Here is a 16,461-nt window from a genome sequence, read left to right as displayed (position 1 = left end):
TGGAAAAGATGTGACAAATTGGAAAAATCCAAACCTTACGGCAATGTGTATCATGATTATAAATACACAGTTTGCATTTTACAGGATCATTGCATCTGTAAGAATAAGCACAAATGGCCCATCAAAAGCAGTTCTTTTATTTCTGGAATGTGTTTTCTGCTGCTTGCTCGTATATCCAGTCCGTGTCTTTTCAGGATTCTTCAGGATGTTGGGTATAAAGATGGATTAAGCTTCTCATCACAGCTCCTGGGTCCAACAGACTGACGTATTCCTCCTGCAGGACCAGGAGCCAGTATCATAGAGCACAAACTGGCTTTTAATGTTCACTCTTTCTATTTGTAGAATTACATTTCCAGAATACTGGTATTTCTGTTTGCATCACCTCACTCTAAGAGGCTCATGGCTTTTGGGGGGATGTAAGGAACAGAATAATATGTGTTTATGAATGTGTACTAATACAAGTGAGAAGCCAAAATTTCTAATGTGTTTCACTGATGTGCACTTTCAATTTTTGTTGTAGATGCAATTGCTGGGCAATCTCTCCGCATACAAGAATACTGTAAGATCATGCATACAAAATGTAATCTCAGATATCTAAACACACCTATTAATTTAAGTGGTCAAAGCATTATACAATTATCAATTTATTAACCAGTAAGATAAAATTTCAACCAGACAAAATTTCAGCATAAGTATTGCTAAACTCAATGCATGCGAATGCTGCCTTATCTGTGAATATAGTGTGAGTTAGTGAAAGCATCATGAATGTTGCTTTGGATTTCTTTCTGCTGCTGTTTAGCTGGGCAAATCACTTAACCTATGGACCTCATGTTTAGCTCTACAAAAATGCTCATAATATCCCCTTCAGATGGGTGATGGGCTTAGTTGAAAGTTGTTAAAGCACAAGGCCATTATATCTTGTTGTCGCAAGTCTAACGTAAATGAAGACCTGTCCCTTCATTTCTAAGTAGAGGTTAATTGAGGATTCGCTCCAAAGATATTAGCCATTGGCAAACTCCCAACTGCAGTCAGTCTTTTATCCACTGACTGAAGCCCTTCATTCTCCCCAAGGCCTCGGACTGGTTGTCCTGCCCAGTGCAAACCTCTGGGGTGAGATGCAGTTCCAGATAAATATCTGAATGCAAGCCAGCTCCTAAGGCCCTGAAGCAGTCAATGCCTATGTGCAGACAATGGAAGGGACTTCAGTCTGGAGCGTCCCACTCCTAACAGTGCTATGGAAAGGCTTAACCTGTTTCTGTGCTTTCCCTTTCCTTCTGTTTTGGCTGCAATGGCCATGGGGGACCTTCAGGGACACATTGCTGCCCCAGGACACACCAACTCCAGCCATTTGCCCAGGAGAGCAATTTGCAGTTTTAGCCTTGTCTGGTCTTAAAGGGGGAGTTCAGGGCCTGACTGACAGTAAATAAATGCCATAAACCACATTCACACCACTGTGCAGCCCACACACCATTCTGCAACACCTAAAGGCTTTGTTTTGGGGGAAAGGGCAGCGTTTATCTGATTTGAAAAAAACCATATCTTACTCCCAAATAAAGTATCATTTAACACTTTCACTGAGTGCAATGAGGCAGGTGAAAGCTTTGAGAAACGATTCATTGCACTGCTTCCCAGGAACATTGCAAAAACTCCTATTTACTTAATTGATCAAGTGAAAAATTACTTTTTAGTCGCTCATGTTGCTCCTGGGTGGAAAAACAGTAAATGCTGAATTACCAGGCTATGAATATGCAATTTTAAATGAACTGCAGCAAATGATGTATGTTGTGGCATTTTTATGGCTGGGCTTCAAGTTGATCTATACAGGGATGGTAAATTAGGCTTCTGTGCTGTCAGAGATGTCACTGGGATCCTCTTTGGCGAAGAACGTATAGTGCTAGGCTTAAGGGTGTTGTTTTTTTTTTTTATTAAACTGGATCAGCTTTCCCCAGGCTTGGAAACAAATCCTCTTCAGAGCAGTGAAGTCAGTCACATCCTGTTTGTGCTTCTGCCTTGTGTTGTTAAGCGCCTTCTAAACATGTACATTTTCATGGCTAATCCATTCCTGATGGTCATTTGAACCTTTTCAGGGCTCTGCAGTCTCACTCTTGCTGTATTGTGCACTGAAAATATTCACCAACTTCACTGGTAAAGCTAGACTTGACTCACATATATTTCTTGTCACATTTCTTGCTGTGACGTACTTTACTGTGTACCTTACATGAATGTTGTTATATGAACTACTGATTAATTATATTTTAAATATTATCTCGTCTCACTGGTAGGTTAACAAGATTTTTAAAAGTACACCTGCTAGGTATCAGGCATCCCATTAATAATATAGCTGGCCTCTTGTACACTTTAATACACTATTATTTATTATAAGCTTTTTGATTACATCTTGAAGCTGAATATCTGCAAATCAGCTGCATTCTCATGAAAGATGCTGGGTCAGTCACTGTGGCAAATGAAGTCCAAACTAGTGTGCTCCTCAGCTACCTGCCTAAGGATGTTAAAAAGATAACTAAATTCAGTCTGCCAGGCTAGATAATCTTTAACCTCTCTGCTGAGGTCCCTAAGGGTCCAGCCGGCAGTGCTGCTCTGTCTAGTGCACAGAGCTATTAAGGTAAGCACAAAACTACCCAGTTCTGCCTATTTTGTATAATATTCTATAGGTACCCATCTGTGTTTATACAAATGCTGAAGGCTGTAGCTGACTGTGAAAACAATTCTTGACTGAATCAATGAGGTAAACTATTAAAGAAAAAAAAAGCATGGTGCTGTTCCATCGTGCAGTATGTGTATGCCCCGGAGCAATGCTATTCCTTTTACTTAATTTTTACTCTTCTGCTGTGATTTTTAATCTTTACAGCCCCTCCTAACTGACAACCTAGGGCTCCATTTAAAAAGCAGATCTAAAAAGAAAAAATATGGAGTAAAAAGATCAACTATCCAACTAGTTTATCTTTCACCAACCTAGGAATAAAACCTTTGAAAGGGAAAAAACAATAAATCCATAAATCCATTGTCTACCCTGGTGTAACAGGCAGGCAATGCATTTCCCATGTTTCTCTTCTTAGAGCTCTGCCCTCTGTCCTCTCTGATGTGTGTGTTGATAGCCCTTAGCTGTAAGTTTTGGTACTGCAGTAAATCTACCTTTTTTCTCCTCACAAATACAGGTCCTGAGCAGATAAGGCAGAGGAAGTGTTTGCTTTGCATTTCAGGGACTCTAGAGTGGAATCCTGACCCCCACTCTCTGTCTGTCCCACTTGAGAATTTGCACTGTGGTCAGTCTTATTCCAGCAGAGGAAAGCTGCACAAATGAGGTGAATTGTCAGGAGAAAAATGCAATCTGAATCATTAGTTGATGTGTTACAGCCTTGTGCTACCAACTGCTCTGGTATCTAGTGCCAGGTACAGCGGATTGGTGGTGTTCTTTGTGTTACCCCTTCTCACCATGCCTCACAAAGCTAGAGCTGATCTGAGTTGGATTCCTCATGACAAAGATCCTGGAAAGCTGCTTTCAGTCAACCAAGAGAATCCTTCCAACTCCACATGTAAGAGAAATTCCTGTCATCATCTCCTATGATGTTGCTGGGATTTATGAGATTCGGATAGGCACTTGAGAATTTAAATTCAAGTGCACGCTTGAAAAAATTATTTATAAAAATGAAAGGACTGTTTTTATTATGTGCTGCCACTTTGAATGACCCAGAATTATTTACACTGCATTACTGGAAATATCACTGTAATCTTAACTGGGGATTGTGTCTCCATCCTTTTCTTCATCTTCCATAATCACCGTTTGCTTTTCTTCTGTAAGCAGCTTAGTGCCTTAAAAACAGAAGGACACATCAAAAAAAAAAAAGGGAGGGGGGAGGAGAAAAGAGAGAGACAGAGAAAAGGAGTTAATTTAAAATATTACTTCTTTAGAAAATGCCAGGATAAGAAGAATCTTTCAGTCCTCTCTAATTTCTTGATCCTAACGTATTTTTCCAACACCATGGGAGTTACTCCTCATTTATTTTTGGCACATCAGTCTCCTGATACTTAGTGAACTAGAACTGGATCACTGCATTTTTACCTAAATTTATCAGGCACTCTTAATCCAGCATATTACTGCTGCCTGTGAAAAGAGACACTGAAGTTTTATCTGGAAACCTGTTTGTTGAAAGGGTTTGGAAAGCTAAAAATGGGAAAGAGCTTGCATGATGAAATACTGTGATTAACCTTTGTTTATGTGAACACGTGTACATATGCTTGTTTTCTATATGTATACAGCAATATTACTTAGAATTTGCAAATGCAGATGCCAAAAGAGACAAAAGATAGAATACCCACATATCAATAAATTGCAAAGGCAACCGGATTAAGATCAGTGTTAAAACACCCGGGTATGTTTCTGAAGGCTTTGAGCCAGTATATGAGTTACTAAGGTTTGGGATCTTAACAAGCTTTGAAGCCTAGCCATCCTAGAAAAAAAAATAAAGCTGTATCCCTATCCCAAAAGCCCCGAAGAAAAATATGGCATGATATTGAAGGGAATTTGATTTCACAGTTTGAGCACACTGTGGGGATTCCAGGGACCTTTTAATCAGCTGTAGGTATGCTGTGTGAAGTATCTTTCCATGTGTAAGTGTTGCCCTCTTCCAAACTCTAGAGAGGTTGTGGATCATAGCTTCCACAAATATCTGCCCCTCTCCCCTTCTCTCTGTCTCTCCCTCATACTTAAAACAGCAAGTCCACCCCTTATGGATCTTGAGTCTTTTATGTGATAACAAGATATGACAATTACTGTAACTGCTCTCTTTAATAGAAATTAAGGGAATTGGGTGAAGAGATGATAATGTGTTAGAGAGAAAATGTTGTTGATCCCTATTTTAACAGACTGGGTTGGTTTTGCCTGTCCCCAGTAAAAAGCAAGCGACCTGTAAGATATACTTTATACCCACACTCATTGGTGCGGAGGTTAAAATAGTCTAAAAACAGGATGAGGGTTACCATTGTGTGGAGATCAATGAGATCTCTCCCTAATTTGGTCTCCTGCTGTTTGCTCTCAGTCTGCGCAAACCAGCTGAGCTGTACAGTCAAACCAACCTGTTTTGCTTCTTTCTGCATCGAAAGCCCTCTTACAGAGAAGGCTTTCAGTCTTACGAGCTCTGAAAATAGAGCAATACCACACAGGAGGATTTTCTTTGACTTTGGAGTATTTTCAAGAGGTGATGAATTAATGAAAATATTAACCTACACTGTCCTTCATTTAAGTTAGTTCCTGCCTCATTTATATGCAGGTCTTGTGAACTAGCTGGTTTCAGCGGCACCATGGGGTAAACTGAAAGGCATGAATAGATGTTATTTTGAAACACAAAGGACTTAATTTGTTCAAGCAGCAATTGAGTAAGTACAATTGTTAACTGCAAAGAATTATGTCATTTTATGGAGATGGATGTAAATGTTCTCCACCCAGACTTCTATTCATATAGACAACTTAGGCAAATACAGACTTTTTTTTTTTCCTGTTGTCTTTGGGATTTGAAGGGGGGTTTAGGGGAAGGTGGGGGTTTTTATTGTTGCTATTTTTTCTTTATGGAACACTTGAGGAACAGGAAAAACATAACTAAAATTTACTTAAAGTGTGAAGCTACAATGGATCATTTGATGAAAGCTAACCTATCTTTTGGGTAAACTCAGGAATAAGAAATCAGGAATATAAGCTAAATAAAGCTGCACTGTGCTTTATAATCATATCCCTCAGTTGAATTATGAAGTGATGAAGGAAAAGTATGTTTATATAATTCTGATGGCTTGGTTACAGCATATAAACTAGCCTTTTTAGAGCAGATGCTAGAGGCAGCTGGAAGGTAGCAGCCAAGCTGAGGTCCTCAGCTCTTAGCTGGACCCTTATCAGTAGTGTGCCAGACGCTTACCACAATCTATGGCAAGATGATGTATCACTTTGGTGACTGATGAACTCCAAGGTTTCCAGCAGAATTCAGGATTCAAAGTTCGGAGGAGGACATAGCCTAGAGCTGCAGGTGATTAACTTTCCAGACTATGGACCACGAGCAACTTCAAGGACAACTGTGTGCCTTTAAAATCAGCCTTTTAATGCAAAACAGTGGAAAATGGGATGTCTTAGCTAGAATTATGCCTATAAAACAGGGAAAGGATTCTTTTCTTTGATATAATGCCACTGATGGCTTGTGGGGAATGTGTGCTTTACTGAATGAGGTTTGGAACTTCTGGGTTTAAAGGAGTGAGCAGGACTAGGAATTGGGGAACATTTGGAAGTCAGTCCTTCTCTGTTTACTGTTTAAGTAAATCACTCAGCCTCCCTGCCTCTGTTTTCCCAGCTGTGTGTATTATGAAACGCAGCTCACCCTGCAGATCTATTTTAAGGATTGGTAGGTGGTTCTGTTAACGTCTGGCAAGAGATCTGACTAAAGAAAACAGCAGAGAAATACTATGTAGCCATATTTTTCCAGTATAAATTGCAACTACTTGCAGTGTTTGGCTAGAGGCTAGGACCTCAAAGGCTCACAGAGACATGACAGCTTCTGTTAAGAAGTTTAAACAGGCAGAAGCAGAACTTCACTGAATTTCACTGAATTTCACTGAATTTTTAGAGTTGCAAGGGACCATAAAGATCATCTAGTCCAACTCCCCTGCCGAAGCAGGATTGCCCAGAGCATGTCAGAGCATGTTACGCAGGACTGCATCCAGGCGGGTCTTGAAAATCTCCAAAGAAGGGGACTCCACACCCTCCCTGGGCAGCCTGTTCCAGGGCTCTGCCACCCTCACCATAAAGAAGTTTCTTCTCATATTTGAGTGGAACCTCCTATGTTCCAGCTCGTGCCTGTTGCCCCTCGTCCTCTCACTGGGAACCACTGAAAAGAGTCTGGCTCCCTCCTCCTTCAACCCACCCTTGAGATACTTGTAGGCATTAATAAGGTCTCCCCTCAGCCTTCTCTTCTCCAGGCTAAAGAGCCCCAGCTCTCTCAGCCTTTCTTCATAAGGGAGATGCTCCAATCCTTGAATCATCCTCGTTGCCCTTCGCTGGACTCTTTCCAGTAGTTCCCTATCCCTCTTGAATTGGGGAGCCCAGAACTGGACGCAGTATTCCAGTTGTGGCCTCACCAGTGCAGAGTAGAGGGGGAGAATGACTTCCCTCGACCTACTAGCCACACTCTTCCCTATGCAGCCCAGGATTCCATTGGCCTTCCTGGCCACAAGAGCACACTGCTTGCTCATTGTCATTTTTCTGTCTACCAGGACCCCCAGATCTTTCTCTTCAGAACTTGACTCCAGCAGGTCCACCCCTAACCTGTATTGGTGCCTGACATTCTTCTTCCCCAGGTGCAGGACCCTACACTTTTCCCTGTTGAACCTCATGAGGTTCTTCCTTGCCCAGCTCTCCAGCCTGTCCAGGTCTCGCTGGATGGCAGCATGGCCCTCCAGGGTGTCAGCCACCCCTCCCAGTTTGGTATCATCAGCAAACTTGCTGAGGATACACTCGGTCCCCTCGTCCAGGTTGCTGATGAAGTTGGCTTAAATCAACCATTTGCCAGGTGCCACCTAGACCTAAGTCACTCCTCCTGGGTTGTAAATCAGAAAGCCACCAAGATGTCACCGTGACTGCCTACGGACAACTCCTGCAGCTGGGTTGGAAGAGTGTTGGACTGCTCCAGTCACATCCCTTGCACTGGAAAAGGGCAAGAGGTGACATTAAACTGCTCTCCTTCTCCTGCGTCGCTCAGAGACTTTTCGCTGGGGGGTTGACATCGTACTAAAGGAGCTGTCTTAACTAGTTTTCTAGGGCATGAAGGAGAATGAGGGTTTGAAACTGTGGTTTTACTAGTTATCTCTGATCTGATTAAGAAACCGTAAGCAGCCACGTCAGGAACTGTGTTCCCATATTTACACGTGTATTTACATCCTTGCTCTAACCCACAGGCCTGAAGAGCTCTCAGAAACACTTCAGTTAATTGAATATATTGCTAAGTGGGGATGGCAATAGAGTGGCCCACAGCTGAGTACAGGCTTTGGATCAGATTAAAATAATTTACTGTCATGTGAGAGGGAAAAAAAAAAAAAACCACAACACATTAGAATTGTGATTATATTTTGTCTCCTGATCTAATCCCTTCAGAAAGCCAAGGTGTTGGCTGACTGAAGGAGAGCTGGCCACTGGAGGGGATCTCTGCTTATGGCTCATTTGTATGCACATGGCACAATGTTAATTGTGCAACTTCAGGAGTTTGCAGTCTGAATACATGTAGAAGTCAGACCCTTGTAGGGGAGGGTTTTGTGATGCTGAAGCCTAGACATCCAAGCTGGCTAAGGACTCATGTCCTTAGTCTCCTTCTGCAGACAGCAAGTAGCCACAGGTTCCTGCAGACAGTAATGTTCAGATCCTAATTTAGCAGCCCCCTTGGCTGTTTGCAAGGTGTAAAACTGATTATACTTCTCAGCTGGCTCACGTGTGGTGCTCAGTAGCTACATTAATTTTCATCACTTTGTATGGTTTGTTTGACTTGCTTTTATTTGCATTAGAAAACATCTCTGGTCACTCAAGAAGGAGAGGGACTGTCCTAGCGTGCTCATAACCAGCTGGTAAAAACGGAGAGAGATAACACAGCTGCCATTTTTATCTACATTTACAACAAAACTATTTGTGTGGACAGCTGCTTAAAAAGATAATCTAGTAATTAAGCTCTGTTACTACAAACAATTAAGCAGAGCTTTTTGAATTGGCGTCTGGAAGTGGCTTTTGGGAGGGATCTGAAGGGCAAATGTTAGAAACGGGGCAATCCTCATTAGCAGATTGCAAAGGATAGAGGTGGCACTGAGTGTGCTGCTTACTGCAGCGATGCCAACAACAGGGAAACGGGGACAGAAAGGCCTGTCTATATTTATTTAGCGCATGTAGCCCTGCTGAGTCTTCTCAGGTCTCCGAGGCTGTAATTCAGGTTCTATATTGCACAGCCGTTGTGCAAGAGCTCCGTTTGTTTGTGCTCTGTCTGTGACCTGATGGGATAACCCTGAAAGTAAACAAGTAGTAAGTACTGGACCAGCCCTCAGCCACAATAAGTCACTTTCATACCAAGTCACGGAGCCGCTGCTGGCGAATTTCAACCAGCAGAACACTGTATGTTGGTATGTGTCTTGAAGAGAAAATATGCATCCTTAGTGTAGGGAGGGAACGAAATTCAGGCATTCAAACACATAGGCTGCTTTGCCCCTGACACAGGCACAAGTCTGGCCACGGGTGGTCAACTGTTGGGAAATGGACCTAGAATACAGGATCTGGAAAAGCTGTCCGGAGGGAGAGGCAGCATCTAGCCGGCTGCTCTGAATCCATGCTGAGTGCTGGAAGGTGGCTTCACCAGTAGGCAAGAAAGTGTCATTGGAGGTATAATTGCAAACAACTGAAAAATGCATTAGTTTCTATCATTCCGCAACAGTTTGAACCTTTTCACACAACTGAAGATCACTGCACTTTTCTTTTTGGTGCTCTTCCCTTTTCAGTTTTTTGATTACCCAATCATTTGGGATTTATATCGTGTTTCTGTTACTGTATTAGCTTCTTTTCACTTTGAAAATTATTGGAAGTTAAAGAGGAAGTCTTCATGGGAGGCAGGAGGTAATCACCCTTACAATGATTCTTATTTCTCTCGAGTGCCTACTTGAGCTAGTTAAAGCTATAGCGGAAACCTGAAGTCCTAAGTGAATAGATGGTAAGCCAACAAGAGTGTTGTTTAGACAGGCCGAGGAAACAATTCACCCTTGCTGCATCCTCTTAGCTAGCAAATACATTTAAACCAAAGAAGACTCAAGCCTCTCATTTTCGGTGTCACGTTTCGTCTTTGATTTCTATCAAACATGTTTCCCTTTCGGATTCTCCTTCTCTGCATATACCCTGAAGTGCAAAGGACACGCAGCTTCTTCAGTGGTGCTACAAATGGCCAAAGGCAACTTTTCTTGTTTTTGAACTGACCAAAATAATTTCTCATCTCTCCTCCAAGGTCCATGGGAAGGATAGGCTTCAAGTACAATACATAGGACTAATATTTATTAAAGACTTATTATTTATTATATTTGATAAATTTTGCCTCTGCTTCTGTTTCTGAATTGATCCCCAAAAGACTATGATTTTTTCCCACCTAATTTATTTGTCATGTGAAATTTGGGGTAATTTACTGGGTAATTTCCTCCAGCAATAATATAAGCAGTTAATTGTCGGTGCTCTATAGTAAGCATTTCGAAGTGGACCATTTGCAGTTGGGTTCAGAAACTGTATGATAGGTTTCGTTTTCCCCAGAAAATGATTGGACCAGGTTTCCAGTGACTCATTCGCAGCAGATCTGATGCTGCAGGCCACTGGGATGCTTGAGTTCAATGCACAAATAAAAAATGTATTTTCCTTAGGCAGATCAATATGCAAGGCACTAGTATTTACCGTACTTGCTGCCATGATCCTGCAAACATAGTCGTATTCCTCCCTGCTTTTGGGACCCTCATACTGATTAAATGAAAAAAATTCTTACACATGCTTTAGTCAGTTATGAAGGCTCAGATTCACAAACAAAGGAGATGTCCACAAATAAAAGTGCATATTTGATGAAGTCATTTGCACACCTTGTAATTATTAGGTGTACAGGAAATTCCATTCAAAGTGTACCTGAAACTCAGGTGCTTGATATACTGAGCTGTTGCTCAGGGCCAAATTATCCGTCTCAGAACCTCTTCATTCAGTGTGCCTCACTGCTCAGTAGTCCCACCCACGGCAAAACTAGTCCATACAAGAGGTTCCTAACAGAACAGTCTTTTCCAGTTTTGGCACTAGTTTTGGATCTGGTATTTGTTTGTTTGTTTTTTTGTCCATTCATTTGTTCATTAGTTCATTCATTTTTTGCTCCGTCCTGTGATCTGGAAAGGGCTAGTGCATAGCATAGAAACTTGCACTAGTTCCTGCATCCCTAGCTAGCACTAGTAATTAACATTTACAGAAATATTGATGAATTGAGGCTCTTCTGTGATAGAGGAATATGGGAAACAACAAACAAAGGGACTTAGGACAAATCTGACTTCATACGTTTACCGAGCAAATTAGCTGCTGCACTGCGTATAATGCCAGAAGCACAGAACTGTCTTTAAAGTGCTGTTAATGAGAAGTTCATCACAGCTTGGTTTCTTTGGTGCATTGTTAGGGACCATGGAGTTAAGTGGAAGTTAAGCAGGACAACTTTGCTCCAGGTTGTTTGAGGCAGTGTGAGCTATGTTAGTGCTGGTGACCTAAAAATTTGCATGTGCTCAATTTGCAAAGCAGGGCAGCAGTTGGCCTAGTAGGATCAGGTTTGCGAGAGGTAATCAAGTGACTTAATGTCTTCTCCTACTCCCCTTCCCTTCTGTCCCAAAAACAGTAGGGAATATGGTAAAGACTTTCCATGAGCCACCACTGCTATTATATACTGTGACTAAATAGGTCCAGTTCAGCAGGAACTGCTAAGTACACTGGGCAGAACAACCTCCTTCCAGCCTCCTCCCAAGCGTACTTCAGATGGTAGCCATGTTTTGCTTCCTCTTTGGAGCACCTTTACCTAAGTAATTTTCTTACCTATTATCAAGGGTGGGATGTGTATGGCAGGTGTATCTTTTCTCCTGGGCTTTTTCTGCTCCAGTTCAGCCACCTGTGAACCTGGACTCACTCTCTCTCTCTGTGGTTTCTCTGTGATACCATATGTTTTCAGCAGATTATCAGAAAAGTCTGAAAGTATGCCTGCAGACAAGAAAAAAAAATAAAATAAAATGCCACAGCCTTGTTCGCATCAAAGAAATTTGCACCTGTGTAACTTTCCCAGTGGCTACTCTGAAGAAAGGCTGCATGAGTGGATGATCTGTTCTGGATGGTGTACGTACTTTTCAGGTTTTGGTACACATTTCTTCCAAGTCAATTATATCCCATACAGGCTATAGACAAGCAATGCTATCAGGTGATCTGTTTTCTGGTTGTACTTAAAGGACTAAACTGCAGCCCTTCAGAAATCATGGTAAAGATCAGCGCAGTCTTCTATTCCGGAAGCTCAGACATTTTATCAAAGTAGTTTAATCATACAGATGTTCAAGCCTCTGCTTGGAGGCAGTGTGACCACACAGAAGTGGCTTATTTTAAGTAGCGAAGCTCTGTTTTCTTTATGATATGGCTACTGTGGGCACAAAATGCACCTGTCAAGCCACTCTTACCTAAGAGAGAATTTCTGAGGGGCAGATGAATGTGAAAGCTGAACAGTCAAACATGCCGAGTTCAATATCTGGATTACAAATAATGGCAAATCCCACCTGCTTCTTTTTACTTATTTTTACTTATTGTTGTTGGTACCCAGGAGGCCATGCAAGTAGTCACCAACTAACTCCTCTGTGTATGCATGGCATGGGAAGAACTCAATGCTGTGGATACAGGAGCACAGCTCTCTCTCTGGAGAGCACAAGGAGTGCTTGTTAGCAGAGAGAAGTGACAAGCATTTTTTCCTGCTGCTGGTGTTGGAAGATCGTCAGGTTTCAGTAGCAGTCTCCTTCTCATTCTTCCCTTCCTCAGGTTGGTGGCATTTGGCTCTTGAACTTCAGAGGTCTGTAGATGAGCAGCAGCAGGGAGCATACTACAGGCAGCCCCTTTGTTGCTGTGGTGGTTTCTGGCTTCCCAAAACACCCGCCTTTTGCCATGATCTGCATAAACACAAGAGCCCTAGGATTTCCAGGAGAAGCAACCTGCAGCTGGCTTGTGTGCCTCTCTGGTGTCCTCCCAGCCTTATCCCCATGCAGCCTCCCCCTGAGCACTGGCTACAAGCTTCACAAGACAGTGTAGGGTCTGAACTGGATCCTTTTTGATTTTGGACCAGATCAAATTGGGACATAGAATCATAGAAGCATCATAGCATCATAGAATCATAGAATTGTCCAGGTTGGAAGGGACCTTTCAGATCATCTCGTCCAACCATCAACCTCACTCTGATAAAAACCATCACTAAACCATGTCTCCAAGCACTACGTCTACCCATCTTTTAAATACCTCCAGGGATGGTGCCTCAACCACTTCCCTGGGCAGCCCAGTCCAAGGCTTAATAACCCTTTCAGTGTAAAAAACTTGGTGTCATCTGCGAACTTACTGAGGGTGCACTTAATCCCCTAGCCCAGATCATTGATAAAGATATTATAGAGGACTGGCCCCAACACTGAGCCCTGGGGCATCTAGCATGGCTCAGCAGCTAGAGATAAATACCATTATTTATCATGTAAAGGCACTAAGACTAGGAGCCCCAAGAGAGCAAGTTTTTCAGGAGCACACACCGGCCCACCTTGGTATTCCCAGACCCTGTGAAAAAAATCCCTACATCTAATAGGGAATGCCTTTGAGAAAGTCAACCTCCTTGTTAGCCTGCCTTCCCACGTGCACATGGCAAGGAGCTGCATTCTTGCACACGTCCAAGGGGATATAAGTGAACAAGGGGTCTCCGGACCTTTCCTCAGATTCAGTTCACTCAGCTGAATTGGGATTTTGAAGTCAAGAGCTGTATTGCTCACCTGTCAGGGGTGGTGGGGTGTGTAAAGCTGGTGTATCTTTTCTCCTTGGCTTTTTTTGCTCCTGTTCAGTGTTTTGAGAAGCCTGGATGGTTTTACCTTTTCTTTGTTTCTTTTTGAGGTCACAGCTCTTAATCAGCTGCTCTGAAAGATCCTCTGCAGTGGGGGGAAACAAATGAAAAAAAAGAATAGAAATTGAAACTGAGGAGAAATAATAAACCAGATGGTAAAAAGAAAAGCTTTAATAACATTGCCTTCATCCAAATAGATTAAAATGCTTGTGGAGAAGCATCTCTTAAATAGTCAGTACAAGAGGCCTCTGTGCCATACTACGTGGGAGTCAAGTGACTTAGGTGGTCCTTCTGTGTTGTGGGCGGTAGACATAAAGCACAGGCAGAGAGTTGTGGGCAGCTGTGTGTTACATGGCAGAGGGAAGGCTGTACCATCGAGTGCAGAGGTCCTATGGCCATCCCTGTTTCGTCCAGCACTAGCTGTGTGGGCTGTCTTCAAGAGTTACAAGGGCACTTTTGTGAAGGAAAGATTTATGTGTGTGGGGTCAGCCTGAGGCACTGGTAAATTGAGCCAGTATATTGTTCCCTTCAAGAGTTGGCTTTATTTCCAGAGCCACTGAGCAGTCAGTATTCACTTTTGATTTATGTAACATTACCCTGGATTTTTGGTCTTCTCTTAAAACAAGCCTTGACTCAGATGGCCAGCACAGTTTTTCTGCAGGGAACTGCATTTCTGGATGCTCATACAAGCTGAAAATATTGAATCCAGCCTGTCATTAGTATCATCACACAAACCAATGCTTTGATTTCTTAAAAGTTGCTTGTTTGGCTTCAGCAGGGTCCCCTACCCCCACCCTGCATAGTCCTAATGAGCTCATTTAACTTCCCGCTGCCTCAGTTTCCCAACTGTAGAATGGGACACATTTTTTACTGATTTAAATAAGTAATTTTATGGAACATTTATGTTTGGTATGCCAGTAGTTGTAAAAGTGATGCCTGTGGCTAGAAACGCTGTGTGGTAGAGACAGAACTAGGATACCTTCCTTGCAGGCCAGATAAACAAAGTTTATAAAATTATGCTTGCCTGCAGTGAGACAGTTTTTTTGATGAGCAAGTGAAGTTGCATTTGTGTTTTGTTATTGTCATCACAAGAGTAACAACGAGCAAAGAGATTTTTATTTCTGCGTTGCTAAATCTTTACGACAATTTTGCAAGGCGGGAGTGAAGTAATATCGTTTGAAGCAGAGGCAAAGACCATGAATATGCAAAAAGCACATCTATCAAGTATGAAATCTGGTATTTAGGAGTGTGGTGGAACAAAGATGCCTCTGGTACTCTCAGTGCAAAAGTTATCTATGAATAAGTTCAAGAGAGGAAACAGATTGGCGACAAAGGAGCAAAAATATTTTGAAAGCCACCCCAGTGGAGCCAAAGGGGGTGTTTCAAACCTTTTACTGAAATTGCATATGGAAAAAGAATGCAGAGAAGGCTCAGCTATATCCTAGCTTTCCGTTTATTATGGTATAAATGAAGAAACTGCTCTACATTTTCTACCAGGGAAAAGAACAATGACATTTTCCTTCCTCCTCTTTAATTTACTTTGCTCTAGAGCTTCAGCTGATATTTATATGCAGGAAGAACACTCTTTGCCTTCCCATCTGGCATCAGAAGTGTCAGCAGAAGGTGTAATCTATCAGGTTTCACGAGAGCTCAGTTGTGTTGCTGGAGGGGAAAAACGGGTACTGGGCAGGACCTAATGATGTGAAGACAACACCTCTCTAATTACTGCACCCAATGACATCATCTAATAACACTTACCTAAATGGTTACAGTGTGAATCTCGCTTGTCTGGTCTGTCTTCTGGGATATCAAGTGGCTGAACACATTCTGTTGACATAATGGAAATGGGCTCTTCTCTCCCTTTGAAGATTCTACATTAAAAAAAAAAAAAAAAGTAGCAGCGTGACATAAAACAGACATATCGGTGTTATGTATCCACTTGCTACCCAGATCATGAGAAGTTTTTGTCTTCCAGCTGCTCTCTGCCATGCAGTCTGCTGGCCTGATTTGCTCACACGTGCTAAAAGAGATGCATTTATTCACTGCCTTGGTTACATATGCACTATCCCATTTTTCCACTTAACTTGCTGTAAGAAAACCACACTACCATGGGAAATACGTTGGCTCTACCAAATACAGACTTTGATCAGAAAGTGCTATCACATACACAAAGTAAATGCTAGGAAAATAGGATGTTTTTTTTCTGGTTTTCTTCTCCATTTTTTCTCAACTGTAAACTAGAGATCATATTTGATGTTTATGATACAATCTAATGCTAATTATGAATGCTGTTAGTCTTACAAGATCAGCACCTCTAAAACGGCTTGGATACCTCTGAAGACCTAGGTGTGAGTGCTGCTTCTGAAAGATGGCCAGTGCCCACAGACTCCAAAGCCGCCATGGCATACTCATCACCCTTGTAAGAGCATGGGAACCCATTTCACCAACCTTTTTAAGCACCCATGCTCTGTAGGTCTCACCGGATTGCTCTTTTGGCTTTACTCACAACTGCAGGGGGTCCTGGAGCCCATCCTCCTCCCTGAGCTCCCCCAGCATCCCCCAAGCTGAGATGCCATCACAGGAAGAAGGAAATTAGACTTTTTTTTTGCTGCTGATCATTTCTGTGGTTGCTTAGCAGAAACCCATCAGAATGGCAGAGCAATGTTAAAGGAAAAAGCCTTCAACCTGAAGGTGCGGTTTGCCTGATCTCATATCTCAAATAGATATTTCCCTTCAGCCAGCAACAGCTGTGGTAGTTTCTTACTCACAAACTCGGTTCTCCATTTTTGGGAAATAAAACACGACTGTGACTTCCTTG

At 42.3% G+C, this 16,461-nt stretch overlaps 1 protein-coding gene across 1 annotated transcript; it reads right to left on the bottom strand.

The window, feature by feature from the left end:
• Positions 1 to 614: 614 nt before the first annotated feature.
• Positions 615 to 15,508, bottom strand: PPP1R17 (protein phosphatase 1 regulatory subunit 17). The gene is made up of 4 exons (XM_074150954.1): positions 15,402 to 15,508; positions 13,576 to 13,728; positions 11,615 to 11,776; positions 615 to 3,831 (listed from the first exon to the last, which is right to left on the bottom strand). The coding sequence occupies exons 1-4, from the start codon at positions 15,478 to 15,480 to the stop codon at positions 3,752 to 3,754; spliced, it is 474 nt and encodes a 157-aa protein (XP_074007055.1). The 5' UTR covers positions 15,481 to 15,508; the 3' UTR covers positions 615 to 3,751.
• Between the last annotated feature and the right edge of the window lie 953 nt (positions 15,509 to 16,461).

Source organism: Numenius arquata, chromosome 7 (assembly GCF_964106895.1).
Source record: "Numenius arquata chromosome 7, bNumArq3.hap1.1, whole genome shotgun sequence".
In the NCBI taxonomy this organism is placed as follows: domain Eukaryota; kingdom Metazoa; phylum Chordata; class Aves; order Charadriiformes; family Scolopacidae; genus Numenius; species Numenius arquata.
The sequence above is the reverse complement of the archived record's forward strand: the minus strand, read 5'-3'. Positions and strand labels throughout refer to the sequence as shown.

Coding starts and splice junctions, on each gene's coding strand:
- PPP1R17 (XM_074150954.1), bottom strand. CDS start 15,480: ATGTCAACAGAATGTGTTCAGCCACTTGATATCCCAGAAGACAGACCA. Junction 11,777..13,575: donor CACCCCACCACCCCTGACAG/GTGAGCAATACA, acceptor TCTTGTCTGCAG/GCATACTTTCAGACTTTTCT. Junction 3,832..11,614: donor CATCCCACCCTTGATAATAG/GTAAGAAAATTA, acceptor TCTGTTTTTAAG/GCACTAAGCTGCTTACAGAA.